Here is a 12,824-nt window from a genome sequence, read left to right as displayed (position 1 = left end):
AGAATACTGTGGGAGCCACGGGCCACCACCACCGCCCTGAGTGTACACAGGGGTCCTAAGAGGGGAGAGGAAGAGAGAGCGTTTGCAGGGGTCACAGCTGCAGTTCTGTGAGTCCTCAGCTCAACAGGGTGGCACCAGGGGAGCCTCCCTCATCCCGAGAGGGCCTCGCACGGGACAGGGACAGGGCACAGGGACTCTGGGGACAGGAGCCGATGTGGGTGGAGGGGAGCTGAGCTAGCCGGGGAGGGTGGGTGGTGGGTGGGAATCTCTCAGAGTCAGTTTGGGACTCTGCCAGACGCACCCAGGACACAGCCCACCTGGACAGTGGCAGGCGCCGGTCACAGGAGAGCTCTGCCTATCCCCCACTCCCTCCTTCCCAGACCCCCAGCCCCTGGGGAAGGACCCGCCCCCCACACCCAGCTCAGATGCCCTGCATTCGAGGAGGCAGGAGACAACCCTGACTCAGCCCAGAGGTGACGCCGTGTTCTGAAGTGACCGCGGTGAAACTTAGGTCAAAAGACTTGCCCAGAGGCACCTGGCATGTGACCCGGGGGGCTGGGGGGAAGCGGCATTTGGGGCCGTATAGACCATCTTTGCGGCCAGTGTCTTCACTATAATGCTCTGTTGGGGGGGTATCAATGGGGGGTGGCTGTGTGCTCCGGAGGACACGTGGCAGTATCTGGAGACGTGGTCGAATGTCGCAACTACAGTGCGAGGAAGGGAGATACCACCAGCATCTAGTAGGAGGCTAAACGTCCTACGATGCACAGGACAGGCCCCCAGCGCCCCCCAGCAGAGAATTATCCAGCCCCAAGCCTCAGTAGTGCCAGGGGTGAGTAACAGTTCCTTGTTACTCCATGATAAGCAATGATGGGAAGGCATGACATGTGGGAAAGTTGTGGGGTCATTCCCCTTAATATGATATGGTGTGCGATGTAGTGAATGAAGGTTAGGGATCCAGAGGCCTGTGTCCAGTGCCCCCTTGGTGACACACTGGCCATGTCACCCTGAGCAAGTCCTCTACACAGTGAGACTCTGTGTTTCCATCTCTGAAATGGGGATTGAAAGTATTCTACGTTGCAAGGCGAGTTGTGAGGGTCATTATGAATGTGATACTGCTCTGAAAACCGAGACCTAGTAACCCTTAGCTGTTAACGTTTCTTGAGTGATGAATCGGGGAAAGGTCCCTACCTGTCTGGGGTTGGGAGGGGGAGGTGTAATAGAGGAGGGCAGATCCAAGCTCCGTGGACAAGAGCCATCCCTCCACTGATTGGCCACTCGGTGGCCACTCGAGACAGAATTCCACTCGAGACAGAATCCCAGCTGTTCCTGGAGAGCCACCAGGAATCCAAGGTGGGGTGACTGTTTACATTCTGAATTGGAGGAGGATGCCGTGTAATATAATAGTTTCACTACTCTTCCTCCTTTGCTGAGCTCAAAATTATTTTCGAATTACAGTGCCTTTCCATCCCCATATGCTTATAAGGTCCCAGTTATATCACCTGGCAGGTAATGGAGACCAGCTGTCTCTGTACTCAGAGAAGGACTTTGGTCATTGCCTTCTGCTTGGAGACGGTCTTAATTGCATACACAGTGGTGTGTGAGCAAATGGACTTTCAATCTAAGCTCCTCCATCACAGCTCTGCACCCTTGGAGCCTGCCGCTGGCTTCCTGGTCGCCACCGTGAGGTGTGGGGTTCAGGCTGGACACTGGGACAAGGTCTGCCAGCCTTCACATGCTGAGGCCCAGGCTTAGCCCCTGAACTCAAGCAAAGAGCTTGGCCAAGTGTCTGACCCTTGGGCCCCACCCCCAGTACACATGTCTGCCCGTGATCAGATGCCCGGCCCTGCACATGCAAATCAGGTCAATGAGTAGGTCAAGGGAAGGTAGGTTTCAGGGGAGCTGGGGTGACGAGATCCCAGCAGTGCCTCCTGACTTAGAAGGAGGGAAAGGGGTAAGGACCGGTTTGCCCTGGTGGCCGAGAAAGAGACTCTCAGATGCAGTGGCTCTCCTCCCTGAGAGCTGCGTTTGGCCACTGAGTTTAGAGAGGCAGGTTCTCTGCCCTTGCTGATCTGTGGTCTTATTTAGGAGAGGAAATGGAAGCAGGAAGAGGGATTCAGGGTAAGCCATTGGAGGATGGAAAAGCAACAGTAGGGGGGTGCAGGGCAGCAGTCGAAAAAGCAGGTGGTCCCGGAACTCCAGGTGCGTGGAGGCCCGCAGGGAAGTGAAGCGGATGGGAGGGGAGCTGGATCCTTCTCCAGGTCACTGTCCAAGCACCGCGTGAGTTGTGGTTCTCTTAGAGTGGCTTTTGTGTTTTTGTTCTGGTTTTTTACTTTTGATTGGAGAATGATATACACGCAGAGACAGGCACGTGCTGCTCAATGAATTTCCAGACACGGAACACACTCCAGACCAAGAAACAGAATGAGACCAGTGCCCGGAGGCCCCTCGGTGCCCCTTCCAGTGGGCTCTAGAACTCATTCCCGGATGGTGGCCACGTGTCAGCAGTGGAAGGACCCCTCTATCCCTGGTCGCTCTGGTAGGAGAGCCTGCGTGCCTGCACTGGAGGGGTGCACTGGGTTAGAGACATCCTTCCTCTCCGTAGACTCAGCATCTCCCACGGGGCCTGTGCTCACCCAGTACAGTTGATTCTCGTTGTTCACGGTAGCTGTGTTCTATAAAGTCGCCGCAAACACTGAATTAGCGAGTCGTGAACCATCGCTCCAGGGGGAATAAAGGGTTAGTTTCCTGTGAGCGCGCAATCACAACATTTTTCTCAAGTGATGGATACCTAACCTTGTTTAATGTGTGTTTCAGTTTACAGACAGCTTATTTAACATGTATTGTTGATTCACGAGCATCCAACTCCCAGCCAACAACAGTATAACTCACACCCGAGCGACGCTCGTGTGACACGTGTGTCTTCTCCATAACACGCATCACTGCCTTCTCGTGCTTAGGGGCCCCAGACAGCACTTCAGTAGATATGGGGCTATGTTAGACAGTAAAATCACCAAGAAAAAACACAAAAATGTGACCCTAAGTACACTGTGAAAGGACCCTTGTTTACAGCCTGAGAGCAGAAACATGAAAGAAGCATCCCCTTGTTCCACATCCGCTGGGAACGTGTTCGTCCCAGGACTCAAAGTTTGCATCGCTCTGTGCACGTCTGCAAATGACCATGAAGGGTCATTTGATTTTGGGGGTTATAAATACGTTTTAGCGAGTAGGCGAATGGTCAAATACAGAATTCCTGGACGAGGGCTGACTGTGTTTGTTGGATGAACAGAGGAAGGAATGGTAAGTTTCCTTCGGAGGTGGAGCGGGGACACAGCTGCGTCACCATTATTAAAAATGGGGGCTTTCTCTGCCAGAAACCCTTTCTCATTCTTAAAATGCTCGGCACGGCTTTACAGATGCTCACGTGAGCGTTAAAAGCCCAAGTTCTCTGGTAGCACCGCACGGCCTGGCTCACAGCCAGAACCGATAGAGAGCGGCAGCAGGCTTTGCCAGCTTGTGTAGATCAGGAGCTGTCCGTGTAAGGTGAGACTGACAGTAGATCCGTAAATACTTTTAAAAAAACCTTCAACTTTCATACAGGGAGCCCGCAGTGTGGGTGAGGCCCATGTGTGCCCAGGGTCCCCTTCCCACCCCCAGCAGTCCCCTCAGTGTCTCTCCGGGCACACGGTCACCTCCGTGTAAACCAGGGTGATGGCAGAGGGGCTGGAGGGGAGACAGAAACGGGGGACGGCTCTGGCCTCAGCTCGTTGTCACGAATGCTGGCGATGCTTGCACGTCAGAGCAGGAATCTTAGCAAACTCGGGCCTCTCCGTCCGCAGAGGACATTGGGAAGAGCTGGGAATGAGCCGTGGAGATGCATTTTTAAGATGACAACGTAACAAAAGAGACTTGAAGCTGTGTGCCAGGGTGTTAACACAGCTCTCTTGGGCTGTGTTGATTTATGAAGAACTTCTTTCTCCTCCTTTCTACTTCTGCTTTCTGAATTTGTACATTGTGCATGTGTATTTTTATGAACAAGAAAGATATTTTCTGAAAGGAAGAAGATTCTTTAAAATTGCTGCTCCAGAAGCGGCAGCATCTACCAAATGTTTATGAGGAGTAAGAAGCCTGCCGTCCTACTGTATGTTAGCTTAGGGCGGAGTGTCTGCTTTATTTTCTTAGCCAGAGGGCAAGAAACGGTGGTGGTTTACGTTGTACAGCTCCTTGCCTCTCACTCAGAAGACGGCGTTCTTTTTGTTTTTAAGTTATTTTTTCAAGTATAGTTGATTTACAATGTTGTGTTAATTTCTACTGTACAACAGAGTGATTCAGTTATACATTTATATACATTCTTTTTAATATTCTTTTCCATATGGTTTATCACAGGATTTTGAATGTAGTCCCCTTTGCTATACAGTAGGACTTTGTTGTTTATCCATTCTATATATAATAGTTTGCATCTGTTAACCCCAATCTCCCACTCCATCCCTCCACCACCCCTTGGCAACCACAAGTCTGTTCTCTATGTCTGTGAGTCTGTTTCTGTTTTGTTGATAAGGTCATTTGTGTCATATTTTAGATTCCACGTATAAGTAATATCATATGTTATTTGTCTTTCTCTTTCTGACTTACTTCACTTAGTGTGATAACCTCTAGGTCCATCCATGTCACTGCAAATGGCATTATTTCATTCTTTTTTATGGCTGAGTAATATTCTGTTGTGTATATACACCACACCTTCTTTATCCGTTCATCTGTCGATGGACACGTAGGTTGTTTCCACGAGGAGACGTTGTTCTTGACGAGTCCCAGCTGTGTCCTGGCTGTCACAGGGGGTGTAGATCCCTGTTAGAGTCCCACCCTCGGGGTCCCCAGCCTCCTCTCCCCACTATCTGTAGGAACGCTGCCTATGCCCTGTTCCATACAACTTTCTCCAGTGCGTTGTAAAATACTCTTTTTGGCTCAAATGGGTCATCCAACTGCATGGCGTAGGAATTCATCAGAGCCGTGTCAGTGCCGTCATGGTCAGAGTGACACCAGTGCCAGGAGCCCGACACTGAGCCCCCCGGGGGCCGGGGAGCCAGCTGGAGCACTGAGATGCCGGGGCCGCCTTGGCCTCGCACAGCCAACCACCATTTGCCTCTGATTGAAAGCCCAGGATGGAAATGTTGTCTCCAGTACACTTAGTCTTGACTGAAGCATTAGAATATCTTGTTGACTGAAGTAGTGAGTTTCAAACCCTAGTCGAAGCCCTCTCTCCAGTCTCCCTGTGCTGCAGCAAAGGCCAGCACGTGCTGGGTATTGCTGGGAGGACCGTGTGACCAGACATCTGGGGCCAAAAGAGAGCAGAGGGCACGACCAGCCACTGAGCATGGAGGAAAGATCTAAGAGGAAGTGAAAGGGCCCCTTTAAGAAAAGTCCAGAAAGACAGATTGTGAGGACCCTCTGGAATGAGGGATGGGAAATGCAGACTTTCTGTAAAATACGCAGCCACCCAGCCTGCCTTCTGTGTGCCGGGCAATCACTGGGTTCTCTAGACAAGAAATAAAATGTAAAATTACATTGTAGATAAGCTGATATTAGAACAGCACTTGGTATGTAGTCTGTGGCGTGTGTTTGTTTAGTAAATAAGTTCTAATGACCAGAAGCATATGTCAGGGCTTCCCTGGTGGTGCAGTGGTTAAGAATCTGCCTGCCAATGCAGGGAACACGGATTCGAGCCCTGGTTTGGGAAGATCCCACGTGCTGTGGAGCAACTAAGCCCGTGAGCCACAACTACTGAGCCTGCAAGCCACAACTACTGAAGCCTGCGCGCCTAGAGCCCGGGCACCACAACGAAGAGCAGCCCCCGCTCGCCACAACTAGAGAAAGCCCACGTGCAGCAACGAAGACCCAATGCAGCCAAAAATAAATAAATAAAATAAACAAATTTAAAAAATAATAATAAGGAAAGCATATGTCAGTGGGGTGGACGGTCATCTGGCAGATGTGTCAGGGCAAATGTCTCAATAGAGTTCCAGAGGATTAGGAGGGAGAGTATGTCCAGCTCAGTGACCAGAACAGGCTTCATAGAGGAGATGGCATCCGGGTGCCGACTTGGTGGACGTGAGGGGGTGATCCTGGTGCCAGTGTCCAACTGCAACCGAAAGCGGGGTCTGGCTGCTCTCCTCTCAAAAGCCATTAAAGAGGCCAGGTTGGTGGAAGGGAAAGTTTGCTTTATTTTGGATGCCAGCAACTGGGGTAGGGGGCACCTGTCCAAAGGCTGACTCCCCCCCACTGACAGTCAGGGGGCAAGAGCTGTTATAGACAGAGCACAGGGGCTACACGCAGAAATAGCACAGGCAGCTCTGACGGTCATTGAGAAATTGGTCATCAGTGGTCTGACCAGCGTCATCTTGATTATTTTAGGTACAGTTAATCTTTAGTTTTGGGGTCGGTTTGTTTCCATGTCTTTGAGGCCAGTTCTTGGAATTGTGGCAGCTTGTGTCATGGAACTTCTTCCACCTGGTGAGGGTTTCAGTATCTATAAGACAGCTCACAGGAGACGGCTCAGAATATTATCTGTAGCCCTTGAGGAGGAGCTATAGGTCCTTGGCTTTGCTTACTGACTCAACTATTACATTTGGTCCCCTTTGACTGCTTTCCTTTGTTTCTGCATTTTCTCACTTCTCGGAGTAAACTTATTCTTTGGCTAAAGGTTTTCCACAGACAAAAGGCAGGCGGAGGACATGGGGGCAAGGACCACAGGGCCCTGATCCAATTCACAGCCTGTCCTGGACCACAGCCTCCCTCCTCGCCCCCCGCCTCCAGCCCGCTGTCCGCCTGCTCAGACTTACTCCTCACGCAGCCTCCAGAGTATACCCAGGGTTTAAAGCCCTGTGGCTCCCCGTTACAGACAAGAAAAAGGCCAAGAAGGCCCCCTCGGTTGGCCTAGCCTGCGTTGCAGCCCCTCTGGGCCGGCGTGCTGGCAGTTCTGTCTTCTGCCCGCCCCACGTGGGAGGCCTTTCCTTACCCCTCTGCTCAGCCTAGAAGGTTCCTTCTCCAGGTGCCAACCACAGACAGCATCCTCAGGTCCTACCCACCGGTGTTACCCTGTGTCTACACAGCACGTTGTGAAGTGTAGCGTTTTCCAGTTTCCACTGAGTGACTTGTTTTTGCTTCGTCTCCTCCACTGGACTTGGAGCTCTTTGAAGAAACAGGTTTTTTATCTTCTTTCACCTTAGCATTTAACACCATCCTGCCCATAGCAAACAGTGAGTGAATGAATGAATGGGAGGGAGGAAGAAAGGAAGGCGGACGGGGAGTAGAAATGCTGGGCTCTGGCTAAGAATAGACGTAGGGCTGGATTACACATTTGGAAGCAATCTGAGCAGACCTGAGTGTTGAAGGTCAGGAGTGGAACAGAGAACATTTGGGGAAGAAGAGAAAAAGGCTGAGGGTTGGGAGCAAGGAGAAATTCCAGGTTTAGGAGCAAGAGTCCAGCAGGGACCTGCAGAGGGGATGCCCAAGGTGGACAGGCCTCCAGGATGGGTTATATGGCCACATCCGAGCTTCAGGGGTAAAGGAGCCGGAGGACGGGAGAGTCCTCTGATCTGTGGTCCAGTGGTGGGGCGGATGGAGAGCGTAGCGCTCACGTTGTGTCAGGATCCAGGATGAGCCGAAGAGACACGGGCAGGAGCCATTGGAGTTGAGGGCAGAGGAGGGTCGAGAATGGGGCTCCAAGGGGGTGGCGAGGCTCCTGGAGATGTTTTGTTGTTGTTGTTGTTTTGAGCTATGGGAGACCCAAGTGTTTTGCAAAGCAACGGGGAAGTGGTCAGAGGCCAGGGAGAGCCTGAGAGGCCGGAGGGGACAAGGGGGTAAGTCGAGGAGATGGAGCAGGGTTTGCAGGGGCCAAGGACAGGTCAGTGCCTGTGAAGCCCAAGGTTCCTCTCCACCTGCCGGGAGGCCAAAGCTCGCAGGGCGGTGGCCCTGTCCCTCGCCCCTCCTTGGTGACCAGAAGAGGACTTCCATGTTGAACTGGAGGCGGAAGCCAAACCAAATAGAGTAAAATTCTAAACAAGCCGGAACAAGGGGTGACATCTGTCAGGCCACAAAGAATGAGGGCGCCGACTCACCCTGGCCTCCCTTGCGTGTGGCTGTGACCCGGGTGTGGCCTGTACCTGCTGGCGGGGCTGCCCTGTGGACACGGGAAGCAGGAAGGAGCCGGGTGAGGATGGAGGTAACCGTCCACTTGCTTTGTGGGCTGGCTGGCAAGTATTCAGAGAGGGCAGCTCGTGGGGAACCCTTGGATTCAGGGTGCTTTCCAGAGACCTGTGAGAAGCCACTTAGTTAATCATTCCGTTTCCTTGAAATGTTTTGGTTTTAAAGGCATTATTTCTCTTCTCTCCCGAACATCAAGGAAAACAGCCACGGCTTACTTTTGGTGTCAGTCTCCACAAGGGAAGGTTGTGCTTATAATTTCTAAAAGAAAAGAGAAGAAGAACGTCCCAAGTCAATCGGGTATTGGGTAGTATGTACTGGTCTAGCGTGACAGGCCTATATTAAAGAAACCTGACCTTATCATGTACTGACTCTTATCTCATTCTCTAAGGTATCCAATAGGAGGAAGGCGACTTTAAAATGTGTGTATAGGAGCAGTTGCATTTGATTCTTTGTGGCTCAGACTGGAGGAGCATAATCTCTTTGATTTGTCTTTAACTGAGAAAACAAAGTCCCTGAAAACAAAGTACTAGTGTCACCAGAGAGGCTCCCAGACCTCCTTCCCTGCCACTGTCTCCCAGAGCCCCTGTGCCGTGCTCTCTGGGTGGGAGAAGCCACAGGGGGGCTGAAGGTGACTAGGATTGTTTTGCATAACCTGTGTCTTTACCCACAGAGAAGGCAGCAGGGCCTGGGACCGACGGCCAGCCCGCGCCGCCCTGGATCACCGTCGGGCGACAGAAGCGGCGAGGGGCCCCGGAGCAGCCATCCAGCCAAGAAGACAAGCCTGGGGCCGGAACCTTGAAGTCTGACACAGGAAGGCCAGCCAAGGCGCCCGAGAGAACCCAGGTGCTTAGAGCAAACATTCCCTGTCCCTGTGGATGCAGGGGAGAGCCCCTGGTGGGGCTGGGACCCGGGACCCCACGATGGCCTCATGTCCTGCACGGTCATAACGGGGACCGTCGCCTGTGATGACTGCTGCTGTCTGCCCTGTGCATGTGCTGGGCGCCTAAGGCGTCAGAGAAGCCATGGATCACTCAGGCAGTGGAGACAGCCCTGTGCTCCCGGCCTCCTTGGCAACGCAGCTCAGCATCTGGAGAGATGGACCGGGGTTAAAATAACTTCTCAGTTGGACGCTAGGCGACCATGTCAACAGCTCCATCTCGACTCATTTTGCAATAGTGACCGAGTTCTGCTTTTGCTGCTACCCTGGCCACCCGCTGGGGTCCTTATTCCTCACGTAGGACTGCGGGGCTGGAACCTGGGGCTCCCTTTTACACTCCGGACTGAAAACAGCGTCACCAAACCCAAACGACTGCGCTTAGAAGCAGGCTGAGACTCACAGCTTTTGTGTTCCCCCAGTTGCCGTGGTAAATCCCAAAGCGCATTTCAGCCATGCGGGGAAGTGAGCCTGAGCCTGCGGTAGAACCTGCTTCTCTCCACTTTAACCCAAACCACAATCGTACCCCAGCTTGGAAACCCTCCTGCAGGCTTAGGGAGTTCATAAAACAAATATTCACCAGTGACCCCGGCATCCATGATCATACCAAGTGTCATAAAAGTCTCAAAAACTATTTCCAAACACAGTTCATTTTGCCTTTCCGATGGAACCCTGCTGCCTGATGTCTGGGGTTGAGGCCAGGGCCGGGGACAGGGCAGAAGCCAGGATGCCTGTGTGTGCCCAGGAGGCCTGCACGAGTGGACTCCAGCATCCTGGAGGCCAGATGGCAGCCAGTACCCAAAGCAGAGCTCCTCCGAGAAAGTGCCGGTAGCATGATTCACGTTGGCAGAAAAACCCCGTGGCTCATTGCCTTTGGTTAGGTTTGTCCCCATCTGAATCTCAGGTGATAGGACAGCGTGTGTCTTTCTTACATCCTCACAGGAGTCCGTGAAGCAAGCCGACTTCGTCCGCAGCAAGTCTTTCCTGATGGCCCCTGCCAAGCCCACTGTGGACCAGAGGCAGGGGACAAAGCTCCACCTCCAGGAGGGGCTGCAAAGAGGGATCTCCTTGTCCCATCAGAACTTGGGTATGAAACCCAAAAATAGTACTGAACACTTCGAAATGCATTTCCGGGTTTGGTCCTGCCATGGTTTTTTTGTTTGTTCGTTTGTTTGTTTTTTGTGGTACGCGGGCCTCTCACTGTTGTGGCCTCTCCCGTTGCAGAGCACAGGCTCTGGACGCACAGGCTCAGCGGCCATGGCTCACAGGCCCAGCCGCTCCGCGGCATGTGGGATCTTCCCGGACCGGGGCATGAACCCGTGTCCCCTGCATCGGCAGGCGGACTCTCAACCACTGCGCCACCAGGGAAGCCCGGTCCTGCCATGTTTTGTTCTGTTTTGTTTTTCTGAATTACTTGCCACGTTGATTTTTTTAAAACAGCTTTTATTGACATAATCATTTGCATGGCAAAAAACTCACCCATTTTAAGCACACAGTTCAGTGAGTATCTATTTACTGAGTTGTCCAACCATCACAGTCCAATTTTAGAACATTTCCCTCACCCTAAAAAGCTACCTCATGCCCACTTACAGTCATTCACCATTCCCACCCCCCAGCTCTCTATTTTCTGTCTCTCTATTTGCCTCTTTGGGGACATGTCTTATACATGGCATCATAAAATATGTGTTCTTTTGTATCTGCCTTCTTTCACCGAGCATAATGTTTCTAGGTTCATCTTTGTTGTGGCATGTATCGGTATTTTTAGATTTAGTTTTCGTTGTGGTAAAATACACATAACAGAATTCACCATCTTAACCCTTTTTCAAGTGTACAGTTCAGCAGTGTTAAGAATATTCACACACAGAGTGCTGGCAGCTTTATTGTGAAAGTTCCTCTCACCTCATTGCATCACTGGAACTGTTCGAACCTGCTCTGAAGTCTTTTTAGCACATAAGTTATTCCACGCTGAAACCTTCTTTACAAGTTTACGGGCTTTATGTTTGAGACCACGATTAAGACCTTGGACCTGTAGTTTAAAGGCGTGCAGGAGGCTTAAGTGCAAATCCAAACTCATTTCTCACGTTTCCGTTTGTTTTGTCTTCTCTCCAGCAGCCCAGTCGGCAGTGATGATGGAGAAAGAATTGCATCAGCTGAAGAGGGCCAGCTATGCCAGCACAGACCAGCCATCCTGGATGGAACTTGCCAGAAAGAAGTCGCAAGCTTGGAGCGACATGCCCCAAATTATAAAATAGGTTAACAGTGTGCTGGTAAAGAATGTCCACTATCTTGACGGGTCACTTTCTTTAAAACTGCCGCTAAATCAAGGCAAACAAACTGTGAAACTTGAGTGATTTTATCATCAGGTTACGGGAGAGCGAGCTCGGGGAAGAGGAAGAAACCAGGCAGACAAGTTGGACGGACACATCGCCAAGGGCCTGGGCCAGAGGTGCCCGAAGACAAGAAAACCATTGAAAAGGGCCAGGAACGAGGTTCTGTGCCCACAGGTATGAATGTGAGTCTTTCAGAATCCCCAGGGTAAAGAAGGCTCGGGCAGGGAAGGAATTGCAAATGAAGCGTGGATGCAGAGCTCGGAGGGCCTTCCGAGAGAACGTGTGTCTGCGCCTCCATCTGAGATCAGCTGTGTCTCTGGCCATTGTCCTGCCTGTGGAGCCCATCCTCTCCTTTCATGTTTACTGTTAGGCATGACATTCATGGTAAAACAGGGATGCCGTTTCCAAGAGCAGCTATAACACGGTCCGTTTTCCTGAAGGCAGCTACTCCAAGAAGGAGTGGAAGGAACACAGCAGGGTTCATCAATTCACAGACTCTTTCCAAAATTAATTTTTAAACTTTTCCACTTGGCATCTGTGTCCCTCACTATTGCACAATGCATTGCCTGTTCAATAAAAGGTTTCAAACCTGCTTCCGTGACACGTGTTATTTCCGTGCTGTTTCTACTCACGTTGAGAGAACGTCCTCCAGCAACTGAGTTAAATGCAATGTGTGGAATTTCATTTAATATAGATCTCATGTCAAATCTCAGTTGGGTTGATTTGGGGGTTTGGGTTGTATGAGATCTTTTTTTTCCCCAGTAAAATTTTGGTCTTTGTTTTTGAAAATCAGAAGCTACTGTAGGCTTTTTGCTCTTTACGACTATTTGGTACAACATATTAAAAATAGAAAATTTCCTTTAAAGTTGCCATTCTTTCACATCTCATTAATCTAACCTGTATGTTTCTGTTGAAAACTAGGTTATCAGTGCATTAACCAGGATGATCCATGCGTGGAGAATGTGGAGAAGCCAGGAGAGTAAGAGCATATATTTGGGATATGAGAATTATGTCTCAGTTATATAATACCTCTATTTTTAAAAACCTTTCCGATTTGTTCCTTTGAACAAGCTAATCTCCATGGGAATGTGTAGAGCTGGGGACATTTGGCCATCAGAATCAATAAGACGTCATATATAATTTGATTTTATATACCCTACGTTCTGCTCCTTTTACAGTATTTTCTAGCTGTTAGAACTATACAACGTGGTCAGGTCTACCTGTATGGAAAAAGTCCTGGGATAGTTGTTTTTTCCCCAACCAAATTGATCTATTAGCTGCATTCACTTAGAGAACATCAACGCCAAATTCCCTGGTGAATGTGCTCTAAACGAGAACTCTCTCCATCCAGCCTTGCT

The 12,824-nt window shown here is 50.7% G+C and overlaps 1 protein-coding gene across 1 annotated transcript in view; it reads left to right on the top strand.

Annotated features, from left to right (window-relative positions):
- The window catches only part of CRACDL (CRACD like), a gene marked incomplete at its 3' end in the record, with an annotated part of 62,005 nt that extends 50,617 nt beyond the window's left edge, over positions 1–11,388 (top strand). Inside the window, 3 exon segments of the mRNA XM_082672897.1 lie at positions 8,873–9,045; positions 10,079–10,223; positions 11,246–11,388. Of these exon segments, the coding sequence (XP_082529023.1) occupies positions 8,873–9,045; positions 10,079–10,223; positions 11,246–11,388 (461 nt within the window).
- Positions 11,389–12,824: the final 1,436 nt, after the last annotated feature.

This window comes from Grampus griseus, assembly GCF_964374135.1.
Source record: "Grampus griseus genome assembly, chromosome: 15".
NCBI lineage: Eukaryota > Metazoa > Chordata > Mammalia > Artiodactyla > Delphinidae > Grampus > Grampus griseus.
Note: the sequence above shows the minus strand (reverse complement) of the source record. Positions and strands in the feature narration are given on the sequence as shown.